We start from the raw sequence: 20,526 nt of genomic DNA, 5'->3' as shown, positions 1-20,526 counted from the left end.
CATTCACATCATTCTTGAATGTTTATTCCCATTCACACTGTTCTAAAATGGTAGTTCCCATTTAAAGAATTTTCCAGAATGTTCTCTTCCACTTACTACTCACAAGTTCATCCTCAGTCCCACTGTTCTAGAATGTTCTCGCTATTCACACTATAATATTATGTTTCCTTTAAATGACACTATTTTGTAATGCCCTCGCTCATTCACACGCCCTTAGACTGTACTGTAATGTTCCCTCCCACTCACACTTTATGGGCTCTTTTCTGGAACAGTATAAATCCAGCTACACACATTATCCTTGTTTGAGAACATTGTGCTATTTTGTCATGGGCTTTAAACCACTAACATGAGTCATTCAAAGTTTACACTGGTGGAAACCCAGCAACACCATTTGCAGAACCATGTCACAATCAAAACCAAAGAAACGACGGCTTGCAGTACACATTCAGAACAACGCTGAACCCATTTGCACCACAGCAACTCTGCCCCACTTCAGGACCTTGGAGAGCAACCGCTCACAGGGCATTCTGATCTCTAAGCAATAGCAGTCTCTACTACAGACTGCCTGAAAACATATTCTTAAAATTCCGTTCCATTTTATTTGTATGGTACTTTTTGCATGGGGATGGGGTGTGGGGCGGACAGCTTTACAGGAACCGTGGTCCAGACTAAGGGTGGGCAAAAAGGCAAAAATATAACATCAAGACACTTTTCATGGCTCAGTGTGCTTGTTTACTTTATAACGCAAGACCGAACTAAGACTTCAAAACACACTGAAACTGAATGCATATGCAGTACTGTGCAAAACCTTTAGGCACCTGAGAAAGTACAATGAAAAGGTATTTCTCTGGTCAGCAAGCTTTAATTAGCTTAGAAAAACTTCAAGCGTACAATAGATAAAAATACCATTAATACAATAAGTAGTAATTTTGCGTGTGCCAATATTTTTGTTTAACCCTTTCTAAGCCTCTTCTCATGGCAGCCCATTATTTATTATAGTTATCAGTCAATACCTGGTTCAGCTGATCAAAAGCTGCTGATGGAATTTAATAGACCCAAGCGATGGCTGGGGCTACCAAGTAGACATCTGAAACCAACCATGGCTCTTCAAACTAGCGCACAAGATACGAACTACACTGCTAAAAAAGGGCAAGGAATGATGGGGATGAAAAACATTTTTGGTACTACATAGAGCCCTTTTCAAAAAGGTTCTATATAGAACCATAAACCACACATTATCAATCTGAGGAACAATTTAATCATACAATGTGTTTTTGTGCGTTTATGGTTCCACATAGAATCACTTTCTTTACAAACGAACCCTTGGTTAAGATTTGGACCAGAGTTAGGACTAAGACCAGGGACAGGGTTGGGTTTAGGTTTTGGACTGAGGTTAATGTTAGGCTTGGGATTAGAGCCAGGATCAGAGTTAAAGATTTTAGTCAATTTAGATGACATTTAGTTGAATGTAATTTGAAAGCAAATTAAGTATTTACAAAGCATGGAAAGTGGACTATCTAAATCAAGTGTTACCATTTATTCTAATATGTTGTGTTTATGGAAGTACAAACACACACATATTGCCATAACAAATGGACTGAAATAATGTGTTTAGATGCCTACAACTTTTGCACAGCACTGAGTATCTACTTGTCTGCTGGTTCAAGTGTTTTAAATCAACAATGATTGAGTACGTGCTCTGACGGAAAGATTACTCTGTAATACCCTTGGATGAGCTATCACGAAGAGGCAAGCTGTGCAACAGCCACAGCTTTTTAAAGGTCTAAGGACAAATTTGGACCAGATGGTTGAGATTCAGTGACCATATCAATAGCATATGGCACAGCTTGTAGGCAGGCATCCACTCTTGCTGAGGAAAAACAACATTTTTTTTTAGATTGTTTATGAGGACTGACTATTCACAACTCAATTCCAGATCCAAAGGCACAACTTAAGTCCACTCGGGGCTTGCTGCTGCAGGATCCAGGGCCAGTAAAGTTCCGTCGGGCCGCTGTTTAACACCTCCCGCTGCTATTCTCACAGGGTGGGCTGCCACGCTTCGTGACGGCTGCATTTTATCAGCCTGGTGTGTGGCAGCCGGCTGTAATGATGAGCTATTTTCCGGCCTGTTGGATTTACAGCCCCACTGTTCTCTGCGCTCTCCCTCTCCCTTCCTCCATCCTTCCCCCCACTCCTCCCTCTACTCTGCGCACAACCCGTGGCTGCTGGAGTCCCCTGGAGACCCGGCACACCGCGCCCTGATTAGATTAACTCCAGCTCCAGCAATCACTACAGAGATCAATAGGGCTCAGATTATGTAACCGTTGGAAAGAAGGATGGGGTGCGGCAAAAGTGCGTAAGGGAAAAGATCAAAGACGGCTTCAGTGCACAAGAAGAGGAGAAGACAGCAGAGAAAAGGTAAGAATCACGGCAGTAACTAATGCACCAGCAATTTGTTAATAACTCCACTCACCATTGCCAGACCGAAGGGGGAAAGGGATAGAGGGAGAGAGAGAGGAAGGGAGAGAAGGGAGAGAGAGAGAGAGAGAGAGAGAGAGAGAGAGAGAGAGAGAGAGAGAGAGAGAGAGAGAGAGAGACACACATCTGGCAGGCCAAGATAGCAGTGTGGCTGTATATCACATTGATTTGAAATCCTTACTCGCCATTAGGATTGTCACTATATATTACATAAGTAATCAAGTAATCTACCAATTAGCTTGACTATTAATTGGATAACCAGTTTTAGCATTTGATTATCTGCTTAATCAAGCAATAAAAATGGATTTAACTTTGCAAAAAAACCTTGCAGAGGCTTCCTAAATATCTTATTGTACAAATCTCAATTCCATGAAAGTTAGCAAAACATGTGAGATGCTGATATAAACAGAAAGCAATGATTAGTACATTCTGTTTGACCTGCATCAATTGGGTGATGGTACAAAAACATGACACTTGAAGTCTTAGAATATGCACTCATTCCAACTTTGATGCCTGCAACATATTCCAAAAAAGTTGGAACAAGAGCATGTTTACCATTACATTTTTACAACCATCAGTAAATGTTTGGGGGCTAAAGGCAGTTTAGAAAACAGAAATCTTTGTCACATACAAATCAGCTGCAGGTCTTTTATATGTCATGTTTTAGTGTTCTTAATGTGCTACATGGTTTCAATAGGAGACAAATCTGAGATGCAGGCCGGCTCTTGTAGCACATGCACAATATGCACTATTGAGATTAGATCGCATGTAGAAGAGGGATACTGTCATTACTGGACATTTCACTCCTGTATTAACCAGCCATGTCAGTAATTTGAAGATTCCTGGCAGCTTTTACCTGCTCTAAAATTAGTTGTATATTAACCCTGTCCAATCCCTGTATAGAATTCCAATGCAAGTTTTTTGCATGGAAGCTCTCAAAGAAGAATTTACTTGAATTCTCTGCAGTCCAAATCAAGCCAACATGTTTCGTGAACTATGAACATCAAAAAATAAAATGGCAGAAAAAAGGACCAATTGGTCCTAACCACCTACCCAGCTGTTTGCAAACATGACATTACCTTGGAAATTTACAGCCAGCAATCAACATCACTGCGTAGAATCCAACTTTTTTCTGCCATTTTATTTTTTGATGTTCATAGTCCACAATCCAATCAACTGAACATACGCATTGAATATTTTTGGTATGACAGCAACGTGTAAACTGAGTAACCACTCCCATCTCTGCAATTTATACCAGGACTTCTTACCGCATGTGAATGGGTCATGAACATTGCCGACATCCTGTGGTAACATTAACACAACTCATCTACCAGAAAAAAACTATTCTGGTCTGAATAGCACTTAAGAAGCCTTTAAAGCATTTGTTAAAGTACTTGCTGCACTATCTATAGTGGAAAGGAAAATTCAAACAAGAAGCTGGTGAATATGAAGTTAACTTGAGAATTGTCCAAATTATGCTAATCAAACCAGTTTTTTTCCAGTTCGGAGACATGCCTTTTTACATTGATGGTTGTTACTTTTAGGAGCATCAAGGATAGTGTTAAACAGAAATATAGAAACCGTTCCTGTTATCATGCATTTTATAGCAGTAATCAGACTGCATTGGATGCACGGCACGTATCACCTTGTAGAGAAATAAGAATATTAATATGCGCATCATGACACACATACATTTTGCCCATTATTATTACACTTGACTGTGTTCTGAAACAGGAGATGAAGGCGAGGATGAGTGTTCCAGCTCAAGCTGAACGCTCTCAGCTCACCATTTCAAGCAGCTTGGACAATCAACCACCCAAGTTCAGCGAAACAAACCAATAATACAATGTTTTTTCCAGTTATGGGGACCTTTTCCCTTTTTTTGTGTTCATGTCCATGGTTATCACTGTTCGGAATATCACAGATTGTATTATACAAAACTATACAAACGTTTCCCTATACCACACATCGTATAAAATGAAATCCAACTGTATTCGATTCACAGCGTGTATCATTTCACAACTCCCATATAGAAAAAATTTATATTAGAATGTGTATCGTGACACTTCTACAGCGTGGCACTGGTATCTTAGTGGACAGCTTCCAGGGGGCTGAACAGATTGTCCTGGCTTAGTGGACGAAGCGTATGGCACACACCCACCCAAATCAGTTGGCATCTAATCAAACTCATTACTAGACCCACCCTGCTCTAATGATCTGTATAGCGCAGATGTGGAGCATGGAATTTTTCATACCAACACAAGAAGCTAGGAGTACATGTTTATTGAATATCAAATCGCAGGTGGATGCTTTATATTATGTCTGTCCTCAATAGTACATTTACTGTATAATCATACATGAAATAAAACATTAATTGTGGTACGCTGTGAAGGAACAGACGATACTCTTTACACATTAAGCTGTTTCTGGTACTACCACATTTAATTCACAGGACTATTAGAGGACAAATCTCAAAAGTCTAGTGTTTCAGGTGTGTGACAAACAGCTGTTTCCGCTGCCAACAGGTCTAAAACATTCAAGACTCTCAAAAGTGTTTCTACTCCAAAGTAATTTTTTCTAAAGGAAAATCATTCTTATTGTCCCTTTAAGCTTGGCACACTCCTGATGCCCTCTCCACTCTCCATTAGACTCAATGGAGCTCTTCTCCTCTCATGCCCAGACCTAATGCTGATTATGCTAATGCTATTACCTCAGCGCAGCACGCTTCTGCCCAGAAAGATTATACCACAGTGCTTTTAGTTTGGTTCAGAAATTTATGTTTCTGCTCATCTCTATCCAGCCATGTTGCTCAGTCATATCTTAAGGCCTGACTTGGTTGTGGAAGGCGTAAAACCTACAGGTCTGAGGCTAAACATAAATAAGACCCTGCACAGAGAACCAGACAAAGCTTGTTTTATATACAAAATAGGATTTATTCACATCTAGACCTCGTTTTGTGAAGCTGATATTGTTAGATGAAGTATAAAAAGGAATCTGAAGATGGGAAAACAGGACAAAGACTTCATTATCTGTGATCTTACTGTTGCTCTGTAGACAGCATGACCTTAATGTGGAAGCTATTTCTATTAACCTCCTATTATTATTATTTTTTGACAATACAGGTGAAAGTCAGAGACCACCCCTTGATTTGTTTCAAAACAGCAGTTAAGTACAAATTACTATTTTTTCAGCTTAATCTGAAGATTAGCTATAACATTATTCGCATGCATTTGAAAGAGGAAAGTCAAAAGAATGTTTTCAAAACAACAATGCAAGACCTGGTACACAAACCTGTCGTCATCACAAACAGTACAGGTTTCATTTTTGAGAGATTTTGTGAGTGAGATTACTTGTAAGAGCAGAGAACACAATTGACTTCTAAGACTGAACCTAGATGGGATATTGCTGCAGATTTCTTTGAAAACCCTTAAGTCTAGACGACTAGACACCCTAAACACTGAAAAATGATATTTAGTTGTTGATCTTTCTGTGAAATTTTCTATCAAACAAATGCTGACATTTTTTTCTGATGCTGGCAAATGAATGAATGCCTGGAAATTAAATAAATAATTGTGGACTCAGAAATTTATACACAAATATGTAGCCTAACGAATCACTTTGGGAGCATGAAAAGTGGTGTGTGATTACATAAACAGCCTTGCCGTCTTCATTTAGAAGTCTTTAATGCTTACATTTAATGCCCTGTTTTAAATGTCCTGTTGCCCTTCCCTGAAGTGCTTAACATGGCCTCGGTCAGGAGCCAAACAGAGTTCACTGTGGCTTACTGTTTTATGCACATTAAGTGTAACCTGGTAAATAAATAAACAAATAAATGTATAAATAGAAGGCAGCAATAGCCTTTGCCCAAATGGTTCAATAACACAAACTGGAAATCTACTTTACTGGAAATCATTTTGTGAGGAACTTCGTGAGGAACTGATTTGTGATACATTAAACTGTTCAACTGGCCTTGAAGAAGCTGCTATTGAAGTGGTGGAATTGCAATGTTCTTATCTTAGTAAAGCGTGCACACAGATACACTCACTCCACAGGGAGCGTGACTGTATGCCTCACTTAATCACAAGGAGAGAAGCTTCCCTTTCAGCACAGGAGGGCTGAGTACAGAGTGTGAAGAACTTTGTACAGAACTGCATAAAGGGAAGAACTTATTTAAGGTACATGAGTACCTTAACACCACTGCTGTACCTTTGAGAGTACATTTACATTGTCTGTACTTTGATGAACTTTTTCTCTGACAGTGCATGAGTGGATAAAACAGGTATATGTTATTTTCAATAATTTTATAACATCCTTTTCATTGTGTAAATGCAGGTCTCAAATGAACCTGAACAGGAAAACCATGACTGAACACCGTTTTGAGTTTCACATATTATATTATATATATAATATATTATATATATAATGGTTATGCTGCCTTAAAATTCCGAGTTGACTGAATTTTGAACAGCAAGGTAATGGAACAAGAATCTGTGTTTCATGACCTTTCAAATTATTATGCAAAGTTCAAATCACCCAAAGTTTCAAAATTTTCAGTCAGCCCACACACTGACTTTAAAAAAAATTAAAAAGTGCTGGTTTTAACTTAAGCAGCACAGCTTTCGTGCTCTTGCTCTCATGAATTCTTGTTACAGTGAAGACTCTTGGAGAGAATGTTAGCTTTAAACTTTGGTGTTGCTTTTGTTAGTTTGTTGCTTGTTGATTTATTCATAGGTTTCCAAACGCTGTCTAATGCAGTCTGCCAAATTGCTGGCACTGCTGCATCAATGGTGTGTTTTGCTTATACAGTTATACTTCAGACTTCAGATATACTTTAGTGATTAAGTCACATCAGTAGGTGGAAATAAAATTTATTGAGAGATCATCGCTGGAAGCTTAAAAATGTATATGAACCAGAGTCAAAGCAACAGTGCGCAACCAGCTGGGCTTCAGCCTGCACTGATACAGATCATTCAAAGGGTTAAACTAGGAAAATTCATTTACAGTGTTAAACATATCAGTGGAGTTCATACTCTAATGCGTTAACATGAAGAATTTAGGAGTCATCTTTGACACTAATCTGTCATTTAATCCACCAAAAGTGTAGCCAGACAGCCTTTTTTCACCTTAAGAACATTAAGAATGAGAATACTGCACTGCAGTTGAGACCCCTATTCATGCCTTTGAGAGCTCAAGAATAGACCATTGTAATGTTGTCCCTGCTCAGAGTTTGAACAGGTTACAGTGTGTGCTAAATTCAGCAACTAGTGTTCTTACCTATACTAGACCCTGGGATAACATTAGGCTTACCTTAATGCATGGACATTGTATCATATATAAAAAAGTACAGGGAGCCAAAGTAATTTTCCTTGTTTTTAAACCCCTCCATGACCTGCTCCACCCTTTTATCTATGCAGTCATGCTCTCCCTGACATATCTTTCATTCTTCTGTTACTCGTTTGCTTTAGCCTCCAAACTGTTGGTGATGGGGCATTTAGTGTTGCTGGCTCAAAGTTTTAGAACAGTCTCCCCCATGAACTGCACAATTGTACGACATTGTCTACTTATCATCCAACCTCAAAACTCATCTTTTTCACTTGGCATTTGGTTTATTTCACTCATTTTCTTTTTTTTCCCCTTCTTTTATTTACCTTGTTGATATTCTTCTGAATTTACTATTGTGCTGGTCTTGTAATGTTTCATTGCAGTCTTACTTAACACTGTCCTTGGGTGATTTAAAAAGCAGCTCTAAATAGATTTTTATCATTATTATTTTTATGTAGTAGTAGTAGTAATAGTGGTAGTAGTAGTATTGTGCTAATAACATTAACTTAATCGGCACTGGAAATATGTCATTTATTAATATTGGGGTTCTATCAGTGATGTCTACACTAATATTGATAAATTCATGTACTCTTAATATTGGTTGATTTTACTGGTCAACAAACATATAGGCTGGGCCCTAGAAGAACCAATAGCACATACAGTGCTCATGATGGCACTGTATAGCTGAAGGTCTCAAACAAAGCAGCAATGACAGTTTCTAATTTCAAGAAGAAGAAAAAAAAAGTACAGTACTCACTGTGTACTCTGAGTTCCATAGGCAGGTTCAACATGGGGGGAGAGAGAGAGAGAGAGAGAGAGAGAGAGAGAGAAATTAAAACCAAGTAAAAATAAATTCATGCAAATCGTGAACAATGAAAGTCCAAGCAAATCGAAAACAGAGGACTGTATCTACACTGTATTGTTATATGCCCCCAAATCCACAGCATTAATTAGCGCTGAGCAAAGCTAATTTGACAAGTGGTGTATAACAATTACTAATGAAAGATTTTTTAAGTTCTTGTAATAGTTCATTGACTCATTTTTCATTACTTTTAGGGCTTTTATCTAGCATTTCAACTGAGGGAGACTGAACATACAGTACTGTGCGAAAGTCTTAGGCACCCAAGACACATTTTCAAAATCTATTTATTTGTGTAGTTTGTGTTTATTTGCTGAGAAAAGTGTTAATATTTGAATAAACAAAATTTCTAGAATATTAATTAATAATTATTTTATATATAATTGTGATTTTGTGGATGCTAGTGTGTTTGTTTAACCATTTTCGAACCTCTCCTCAAGGAAGCCCAGTATTATATGTAGTTAAATAGCATTAACATTACACGCATAGGCTCAAAAAGGTCTGGCTCTATGTTTTGGTTAAAGTCAGACGTTACAATTATGAAGATTTGACGACAATAGCAGATAATTCTGCTTAATTCCTCAGAAGACATGTCCTTACCAACTTTTGACTTTTCTTTGAATAGTTTTTCAATGCACTTGCGAACATCAAATTCATGAACTTGGGACATGGACCCAAGGCACAACTGGCATTACAAATCATTCTTTTAAAAAATGTGTGCAGTTACTCATTTCTGCCAGAGAGGTCTCCAAATCCCCAAAGCTTACATACTGCAGCTATAAGGACAACATGTTTTTAAATACAGCCTATATATCAACAGAGAAAAATAATGAAACATAGGGGGGGTCTACTAAACTGCTATTGCAAACCCTATTTTGGAATCAAAAAGTGAATGTAACAATTCATTACATAAGCACATAAAAAGACCAAATACCCTTCTCAAAGGCTAATAACTTATTATTACTCTTAGTCAAAATAAGTAACATAATAAGTCATGATTTTTACTTACTAAGTCAAAATATCAAGAAGACATTATTTTGAGAACTTGAGAATTTTTCTTCCTAAATGGCAGAAAAAGGCTTCCATACAAAAAAACAAACAAACAAAAAAAAAACTGGGGGTTATATGTGCGGGTCATATCTGAATTCTGAAGTTGCGAATTTGGGCATGAAAGTTCTTAATGCATAACGTTTACATAATTGTAAAACTGCAACATAATTGACCGCCCCCATCAGGGCACAGTGTCAGTAGACTGTAATCAACACCTCTTTTTTCTGTAAGTCAGCCCCAAAAAGTACTGAAACAGATACCACCAGAGATGTGTGTTATTAATGGTGCAGGTTGGGGTGTGCAGGTTACCAGTGACAGTGTAGGGATAATAGTTCCACGCCTTCTCAGTCACATAGAAGATCTTGGGAACTACTGCTCGTGCCCAGCTGGGTAGCTTGCTGAAAAAGAGAGAGAACAATTATAATAAGGAGGGATGCACAAAGACTTTCTGGGCTGATAATGGAAATCGCAGTTTAACACATTGCTGCCTATGCTGCATACTGCCTTTAGTCTTCAGTGCATTTCTTGTTTGCTGCACCTCACAGGAGCATTTGTTTCGAATGAATTGTGATGTCCTTTGCCGAAACCGTGAAAAAAATCCACTTTGCAGCATCAAAATGAGTCAGTGTGTGCACAAGCAAAGATGCGGTGTCAAATTAACCAGTACAATTATCAGCTGTAATCCAAATGTCAGACCAATAATTATCATTTATATTGCCCATTTATCAGCCAATAATACATTGGCTGCAAATAACACTTCCTTAAATGAGAGGAGATAGCGTACCAAGCTATCAGCTCAATCTGCTGTGCTATGGGCTGCAAGAACAGTAATAAAAGCAGTCTAAGAGCATCTGTGAGGGATTGCTAATGGTTGCTCTAGGGAGAAACGGCTCATTTACATTGATCTAAAGCCGGACCATTCAACCATGATCTCGAGATGAACAATTTGAATATGCAGCTGCAGCTCTACTTGATAAAGCTGAGCGATAGAAAAGATTGCAATAAAATATCTACATACTCTACAATATGTCATGCAAAATACTAAAACACTGTGCTGAACCTTTGAACGAATGTGAATATCTGAGTTATTTTAAACAATTACTCACATTTGATGGAATACATTAATGCCCTGGTTCATCCAAACACCCACCTTAAACATCTAAGCTTGGTCATGAATGCAATTTAATTAAGTGCAATTAAAAAATGATTTGCTCAGACGTCCCAGTCCATTTTTTCCTCCCAAGTCCCAATATGAGTCCTTGAATCCTTTCATAAATAGGTTTTGGCTATCCCTAATGGCCTGTTCAGAGTTTCTTCTTAGTTCTTTTAGCTCACACATACCTGAAATTCAACAGTGTGACAGTGACACACCGCAGGCTATACATCACCCTCATATTGAGCACTGCTGATAGTACATCCAATCCAATATTTCCATTTTCATAGCTAAAACAGTTATTTTTTTTAATCAATCTGATGATTTTGGCTACTAGTTACTTCAAATCACTTTATACTTGATATGTACATGTTGGTACACACTCGAAATACTTATTTTAAACAGAGGTGCCCCATCCTGGTCCTGGAGATCTACCAACCTGCAAAGTTTAGCTCTGCCCTAATCTAACCCACTTGACTCACATAATGAAGGTCTTTAGGGGCATATAAATATTAGAGCCAGATGTGCTGGATCTGAACTCTCCAAGATCTCCAGGACCAGGATTGAAAACCTCAACATCAAGTTGCTCCACAACAAAAGTAGCCAAAAGCGGCGCGGCACAGCTAGCACAACACTTAACAATGCTGCTTGTTTTACTTTTTATACTCTTCTGGTGGCCAACTCAAAGCATATCAGCCACAGATACTCATATTTTATACGCGGACTGTTTAACTGCACTTTAACCGTATTTCAAAATAAGTTAGAAAAATGTGATTATTAATATTTAAAAATGGAAAAGCAATTCAAAAACAACTAGGACTTTTACCTGTTCCTAAAAAACCATGCACTTCAATGCATCGGTTACCAGTAAGACTGGAAAGAAAGTTTTGTTTAAGCTAATTATTTTATGCTACTTGGTATTACAATTGTTTTATTTGTTTGTTTGAACATTTCTTTAACAACAACAACAACAACAACAACTACAACAACATGATGATAATAGTAAAACAATTGCTTTAATCCTTCCTAATTCTTATAAAGATTATATTCAACAGAGTATTTGAAAGTCAAAACATTTCATAGTTGCAGCCCTAGATCAGCCATCTGTAGTGGTTTGACAGAAGGCTCATATGAATATTGCTGCCCTCTGCAATATCAATATTGCAAAGGCAATGATTAACAAACAATATACTATGCATTCCTAAAGTTGAACACAGAAACAGGCACGTGGGTTACCAATTTTCTTGCACCACCAAAGCCTGAGGCAGCAGTTCGCACCTTTTATCCTCTTCTAACTCACAATCAAATTGCCTACTCAGGCTAAACTCTCCAGAATATAGAGGAGTTCATTCCAGCATGTTCTGACTGATGGGAATTTGGGGGAATAGGGTGCAGCTCCATTGTAAAGTAGGGTGAGGAGAGAAATTTACATCCAGATGAATTCAGTGACTGAAAATAGTGTCAGTTCCACCCCCCCTGCTGTGTTCCGAATACAGCGGATGCAGAGGGGTCGATTTAGGCCCGGAGCCAGTGACGAACGTCTGGCCAGCAGGAGTAAGTGAACATTTATGCTGGCTGCTCATATTCCGCAAGTGTATGATTTTGCACACCTGCTATGGTGCACTGGATGGACACGCTGCACAGAGAACATCAGGTAGCCCATAAAGATGCAAATCAGTCATATAACAGAATCTGAATAAAGCTGCATTTACTGCCAGTGTAATTCCAGAGGAGATGAAATGCATCAATTATACTACTTGCTATTCTCAGATCATATTAAACTCTGGACATTGGCTAGTGCTGAATTATTTTTGTAGTTGATTCCTTCTTTAAACTCTAAATATATTGCCACAGGCGTGTCAAAACCTCATAACTAGTCCTAAAGCCGAGATCATTCGAGTCAAGACTAAGACTTTTGGAGTCGAAGTCAAGTCAGAGAGACAGTTTAGGATTACATGAATAAATAAATAAACTTAGAGGCTGTACAAATTCATTAAAAATAATACAGAAATTAGCTTGTGACTTAATTCAACTCAGCATTCTGATACTAATGCCAGTGTGCAGAAAACAATGTGTTCTTTGATTAGATAATAAAGGAGGGCTTTTTTTCCCTGTAAGCTAATCTGAGTGCAGATTTTATTGCAGACAGCAGACATAGGGATGTTGATATTTGATGCTGATGTGGGGTTAATACGGGTGTTGTGTTGTCAAAGACTGGACCACTACAACACTACTCAAACTGTTTGCTTCATGATGAACAGACCAAGAGAAACGTATAAAATCACTTCACTTTATCTTTCACTTTACAGTCAAGTTACAAATGTTTTTCTCCTCCTATAAGCAGCTGGTGAATTAACCTGTACTTAAGCTCAGTGTAATTCCATAAGGGATTAATTGCATCGAATATATAACATGCTGTTATTAATTGATACTAGTTTGGGGAAATGAGTTATAGCACCGTATTATTACTGCAATTGATTTCTTCAACCGTCTGTTGAAAAACAAATATACTGTATGTTTACCAGTGCTGTGAAAAAACCAGAGACCACTGTTAAAATTTCTAGTCAAAATGGAACTTCAGTAACAGGAAAAAAAAAAGAAGAAAAAAAAAAACAGAAAATGGCCTTGGCAAATAAATATAATATCGAGTTTTTCAGTATTTACTGTGGGCATGCTTTGCCTTTATTACAGCTTCCCATCTTTTTGATTGGAATTGCTTTTATTTTTCAAAGAAATCTGCAGGATTACTTTTCTGCACTTCTAAAGTTCAGCTTTGAAAGACTCTCTGGACAACTTCTTTGCTTGGTTTGCAAATTGTCTTCTTTTTTTGTCTGTTTTCTTTTCTTGGTAAAAGCTTCTAAAAACACTGCACATCCTTTTTAAGACTCATAATAATGAGTTGTCTCATGAATTGTATTTTTAACATGTATTTTAGATCTAAAGCAAGAGTGAAGCTTTCTCCTCTCTCTGAAAAATAAAAGCCTTAAGTACTGTTTATCTGATGGTGACAGTTTTGGTGGTCTACCAGGTCTTGCACAGATGTTAGAAGTCCCCTTTTCCCCATAATTTGTTCATAATTTCTGGAACTCTTGTTCCCCCCACCCCCATATTTTTTCTTTGTCTTTCCCTTTCATTAATACTATTGGATTATGTTATATCTAACATCTTTAAATGAATCTCCTGAAAAATGAATCGCTTGTACTTAATGGCTGTTTCGACTGGTATTTAATAAAGGGTGCCCTGTGCTGTGTATAGAAGTCACGTTTACTGAACTGATGCCATTCTGTGATGCCAAAAACAGTATTCCACACATAATCAGTGGGTTATTGCTTGTCACTACACACACATTCACACAGGCAGGCAGGTGGCCAGTGGGCGTAAACGCAGGTACAGCTCCTCAGAGCCAAAACTCAAATTAAACACCATCTTATACAAGCCCGACCTCACCCGCCTCTCTTCCCACGCACTTCTCCAGGCTGCCGCCACCCTCTCCTCCGTCTCTCTTTTCATCTTAAAGCCTTTCTTTTGTTTTCTCCCAAGTTCCCTCCGTCTTTCAATTTGCATACGTTCCTCTGTTCTTCCAAATCTGCATGCCTTTCATCCCCCCCACCGCCAATCCTCTTATCCAGTTAGTCCAACATCAGTCATAGAGAAATGAGCAATGATGGCTCTGAACGCCACGCCTGACACAGTCGTAGTTCACAAGCACCTTAAAAGGATGGTAGAAAGAAGGTATCTGATTGATCCACTGGTGAAGGCACAGGAATAAAGCCACTAGAACAAACTACATCACAGACTGGCACTGATTGCCTCTTCTGTCTTGGCACTGAAGGATATTTCAGAGCTAATTGACCTGTCTGTGTTCTATACTCTAACCTCGCAACAGTTGCTAAATAAAACAAGTGTGTAACCAACAAGGAGGAGCAGGATGCAAGTGCAAGAGAGCTTCACTGTCAGGAATTGAGGGAAACCAGTAGACATAGTAGGCATATTGATATAGGGATAATACTAAACAATAGTGATGCCAAAAACGAGTGAGGCACTTTTCAATGTTTCAAATCTTTTGTAGATCTTATGTTCAAGGCAGGGCAGTGGGTAGCGCTGTTGCCTCACAGAAATACTGTGTTCGATTACCTGGCCAGGTAATAATTGTGTGGGTTTCCTCTGGGTGCTCCGGTTTCCTTCCAATGACATGCAGTCAGGCATACGGGAGATACAAAATTGCCCTTAGGTGTGTGTGTAGGTGTGTCCATCCTATGATGGTTGATAGACTGGGGATCTGTTCTGGCTGCAGCACCTCCCCGTGACCCAGGATGATAACCCAGGTTTCAAAATAGTTCAAAATGAACATTCTCTGTGTCATTCTGAATTCAGCTCTCTCCAAAAGAGTTGATTCTTTGACTCCAACGAAAGTCAAGGTTTACTCTTGGCCAATAAGCCGAACTGCTTGGAGTCGACTCTTTGATTCTGTAAACTCCATTGTTTGTTTTTTTTTAAAATCACAATTAGCTTGAGAGACATTTTTATGGATGTGTGTGTAAAGCAAGAAAGAGTTTGAGTAGCATAGGTTTGTTCAATTGCCAACATTTACAATGTTCCAACGCTGCTCATCTTCTGTAAGCACAAACTCTGCTTTGCTACTTTTCGACATGCCTGCCTCTACACTACACTGTAACTCTGTTATGGAAAAGCAAGCCCTTCCTTTTTTCATGACTAGGTTTGCAAAAAACAACAACTGGAAATGGTATTAAGAACAATAAATAAATAAATAAATAAATAAATAACACTTTTCACAGAGCGTTGTGGAAAAGAGGATGAAGTTGAGGTTCACCATTCAAATTTTGTATTTCACCTTAAACGGTTAGTTATATTCTGGCGTCTGCACAGTTGGAAGATGTGATCGCTAAGCTTAATAGAACAGATGCCAGAGACATGCCTATAAATGCAAACAACAAATGTATGAACGATTCTACTTTATGCACAGATATATTGCAAATCCCCCCATTTAAAATTAATACCTCACACTACATTCTGTAAAAGCCAGCCTCTTTTACTTTTCACTTGGTGCTGGATATTGTTATTAGTAGAAAGACAGACAATTCTTGGGCTGGATACAGCAGGGTTTCCAGACTGCAACCAGAAACTTTTTTGCTGTCATTTGTCGCACTTGATTCTTCTAGCGTATAAAGCCTGTTTGCAACCTGCTATCACGATTGCTCCAATAAAGCACTGCAGTGTGAACTGACTGAACCCAGTGACACAGGCTTCTATTACTCTTCTCTATCCCTCAAAGGAACAAGCCAATCAAAGACCCTGGAGGGAGCAGACTTTGGTTCAATAACCGCTGTTATTCTCCAGGCATGCTGAACAGGAAACAGTGAGAGCCAGAGCATAACATCCCATATTACTGTCTCATATAATTTTATATATTTATATATAATATACAGTATATTTATTTATCTTGTTTTTTTTGTTTTGTTTTTTCCTTTTAAATGTAACTTTACCATATAAGCCGGTACAGCTGAAATGCACAGGACATCAATATCTGCTGATTATTGAATATTGGTCAACAGATATATTAGTTAGGCTGGAGTAAGAGTCAGTGTGGCTCTTGAGGAAAGCACAATGTGGGTATGCATACTAAAAGCCAGATGCATTAAGCCATTTGTGCCGGATTCCAGGTGTAAAAAGGATGTGCTTTGCATGAAACTAGTGCCCAAGCCTAAATGTGCAGTTAATGCACGGAACGCATGAGAAAACACAAAATGCATTTCTCCTCCTCATACATAAGCATTAGAGGCAGCTCTAATTGTATAAAAATTGTGCAAAATAGTGTGGAGATACTGGAACTGAAGACATATTCTGTTTGAGAAGTTTGCACAACTAGTGACAAGCAGTTCTAAAACAGAATTTTACCCTTGTGAAAGCATTATTTTAATTCTTAGAACTCCTAAGCCTTGTTTCACACATACCACATCTGCATCATGTTGAGGAACACCTTGCTTTTATTTTGGTGCTCATGTAAACTAAGTAGAACATGCACACAAGTAGAACGTGAAGTAAAATCCAGTAAAATAAAACATGAAAACAAAAAATAAAATAAATAAAAATACCAAAATGCAAATTCTATTATTCATAGTCATTATCACACAAAAGAGCAGTTAAAACTTTAATGTTTTATACAGATTTTCCGGTAGTCCCATAAGCTACAAATGACTAACCAATGACAATCCAGAGGGTAAACAACTGTAACATGTCTTTCACAATAGTTTAACTAAGCAAATCTTTTACAGATTTAACTGTGTTTTCACTTGAAAAAACTGAACCGCTTCACATCTCACACAATGTATACGTAAATGGCTAATTGATATGTAGCAGTCACGTGGCTGCATTGCTCATGACACTGTTGTAAATCTTTCTCCACACCAAAGAGGAGAGCCAGGAGACCGAGATGCAAAGTGACATTCTTTCTTGTGCACACATAAGCATCCAAACCATTCCAGTGGTCTGGTCAGTCTGTTCAGTAGGTCGGTCTGAGAAATGTTCTAGCATGCAGGCTTTTAAATTTTAGATTTCTCCTGCAGTTACAGGTACAGGTGCATAAGTCAGGATACACGTACAACCAAACGTTGAGGGAGGCATCTGCAAACCACATGATCCGTCACTGAAAACAGAAAAGAATTGAAACTAAAGAACAGTACTATATCCTTGTTATTAAACTTGCATTTTCTCTGTGTCTGGCTAGATGATGGGCAGTTTTTATCTTTCGCTTCATCTTCTTAAACCTGTTGCCTCACATGCAGTTGTATGATTAGCTACAGTCTTAGTAAATAATGCAATAAGATTTGAGAGGCCATGTGCTGGTAAATGAAGCAATAAGCCAAGAGAGACCATGTACTACAGAGATTTTACCATTAAGTGGTTTGGCAACTGTTGGCTATGGTTGCCAAGCAGCATCCATTCACCATTCAAAGATAATTCTATGAACGTCAAAATGTTTTTAATATCGTATCATATTAATGTTTTACACAACTTGAACAAATCAGATTTCAGAACCGTAACTATCCATTTTATAATTTCAGGCAGATTTTGTGGCTGCATGATGACACATTAGGCATTTTGCTTCTCATATCACATACATACATCTGTGCCTCAGAACGCACTAGCCAGCAGCCTGGCTGCATCTCCGAATCTGCTGGGGTCTGTGGCCATTTCCTCGCTCACCCCTGTTAAACTGCACAGGGAGTCCATGATCACAGCTGAGCTGAAGGAGTGTTCCTGTACTGAGCGTGGGCTGCAAACTCCCGCTGGACCCACCAACCCCCTACTGGGCTTGGCGAGCTTTAGAGACAGAGCTCTTTCAATGGCCAAAGCAGTGGCAGTTCTGGAGGGAGGCTGAGGGATAAAAGGCTGTGCTTTCAAGCTCAGCTGTCCATCACATCACACTAGTTCACTCTGTCAGCTCTTTGTTTTAGTCTTTGATGTTTTTTTCTGAATAGCTGCTTAAACAGTTGCTTTCTCTCTGGTAGCTCACCACCGACTCAGTCACACTGTGATTCCAGCTGCTGAAGGTAGCATCAGAAAAGCTGTCTGCCGGGTTCCTGCTTTTTACTATCAAGAAAAAGATTTAATGTATTATTCAACTCCACTGCTTTTATCATTGAGAGATTTCTCAAATTAGAAAACAATAGGCAGGCTCGGATATAAGGCTGTCAGTCTCTTTCATAGCATGTACAACAACACCTTTCAAACTGATAAACTTGCTTTTCACAGGTGCATTGGACCAAACAAAAAGAATAAAACTCAAAGAAAATCAAACATTACCAGGAAAAAACATCTGGCAACACTTCATTTGAAGACAACCTACTAGGGCTACATAAGCCACGCATAAGCACAGAATGACATATTTATAAAGCAATATTTGAGGCTATATGAATAATGCATGAATAATAATTAATCACCAAATAACATATGGTGTTTTATGAAGGTAATGGCATTGCATTGACATCAAGGGCCTTAATCTAAAGCGAGAGATATATACTAGTGTTACAAAGCACCATTCTCTGGTAATGCAACATCCCTGCTCAAATCAAATGTTTGTTTCTAAATGAAAATCATCTAAAATATCCTCTACAGAAAACACACTTAAACATGTCCATTTAGCAAATATTACAATACAGTTTCAATTGCACAAAAAAAAAAGTATAAAATGTGTCATAACTTTTACACAGGCTAATACTATTAATTCTGCAGTATCAGCAATTGTGCATAAAAGAGATACAGCACTGCTGTGTCAGATCCACTCATTCCAGCACAACACAGACTAACACTCTGCCACTACGTCAGTGTCACTGAGAATAATATCTTCTATGTGATGGTCATGTGGGGGTCCTGACCACTGAAGAACAAGGTAAAAGGGGGCTAACAAAGTATGCAGAGAAACAGATTGACTACAGTCTGTAACTGTAGAACTACAAAGTGCAGCTATACAGTAAGTGGAGCTGATAAAATGGAATAAGAGGGTAGTTAATGTGAAGGAGGTGTTTCAGAAAATATGCATGAAAACGATTGTGTGTGTTCAGTGGAAATAAAATCATCGGCAGCACTGATTTATGGTATGATAGTCCCTTTGTTTCATAACAGTGTTATAAATGGAACAAATATTACTTTAGTGTAAGTCCTGTTACATCAAGTCAATGCCATTTAGTTTAAAAAAACATGTTTTGCAAATAATGGCACAAGATGTTCATTAATACTAAAGTACTGCTTTATAAATACATAATTCAATGCATATGCATGAGTTATGAAGTCCCAAATGCAGGCAGTCTTCCAGTAAAATGTTACAGAGAATTCATACACTATAAGAAGCTCACAGATAGATGCACTAAAGAAAATATTTTAAATAAATGCTTTGTTTATTAAAATGTGCTTTCCCCTAGCAGAACATCTTATTGACTTTTTCCACAGGGAATTGCAACCTTCTCAATTCCACTTAAAGGATTTGTGTGTGTTTATGTACCAAAAGAAATTACAATTCATTTTGATATGACTACTTCCCAAACTGTGTTCAGTAAAATCCCTTTTAAACAAGCTGTTTTTGTTACAGTGTCTTCAAGACTGATCTATGTAAATGACCTTTTCTGGTTGGCTGCTCTGCATTGTGCCTCATTTCAAAAACAATCCAGGCTGCAATACAGTCCTTATTACTTCAGCATGAGTTACACTGTCTTCCCTCACTAGGACAACACAACTGTGACAGTTAAAACGGACTGTTTTTGCAGCTTAGTTTCCTTATATGGACTGTGAGAGTGAAAGATACATTGTGAAGCTTTACCAGTGTTACTATATCAAACTCATTTAACCTCTTGAATCCTACGCTTATTGTTTTTTGCTTTGAAATATAACAAAAAATATCTAATACATCTGCAGGCAACAATCTGCGGGGTCCAAGCACAAGTCAGCTCACTAAAGTCTAACACAATGGACTGGGGTCTTTTCGTAGACAGGGGAAATGGAAACATTATATGATGTCAGAGTTTATCAAAGGTCCTTCATATATTATGACTGTTGAGTTTTGTACAGACTGACTGGCACATCGTGACCATGTTTTTTTACAAATGTCGATTTTGTTTTGAGAGTCAGGCTCCTACAGATAATTTGTTAC

At 38.2% G+C, this 20,526-nt stretch overlaps 1 protein-coding gene across 1 annotated transcript in view; it reads right to left on the bottom strand.

The window, feature by feature from the left end:
* The window catches only part of pitpnc1a (phosphatidylinositol transfer protein cytoplasmic 1a), a 118,884-nt gene that overhangs the window by 31,729 nt on the left and 66,629 nt on the right, over nucleotides 1-20,526 (bottom strand). Inside the window, exons 3-4 of the mRNA XM_017685106.2 lie at nucleotides 10,019-10,107; nucleotides 8,558-8,565 (exon numbers count right to left, since the gene is read on the bottom strand). Coding sequence (XP_017540595.1) covers nucleotides 8,558-8,565; nucleotides 10,019-10,107 — 97 coding nt within the window. The remainder of the gene's footprint in view (nucleotides 1-8,557; nucleotides 8,566-10,018; nucleotides 10,108-20,526) is intronic.

The sequence above is a fragment of the Pygocentrus nattereri genome, chromosome 14 (assembly GCF_015220715.1).
Source record: "Pygocentrus nattereri isolate fPygNat1 chromosome 14, fPygNat1.pri, whole genome shotgun sequence".
Classification (NCBI taxonomy): domain Eukaryota; kingdom Metazoa; phylum Chordata; class Actinopteri; order Characiformes; family Serrasalmidae; genus Pygocentrus; species Pygocentrus nattereri.
This window is presented reverse-complemented; position numbering and strand designations above follow the sequence as displayed.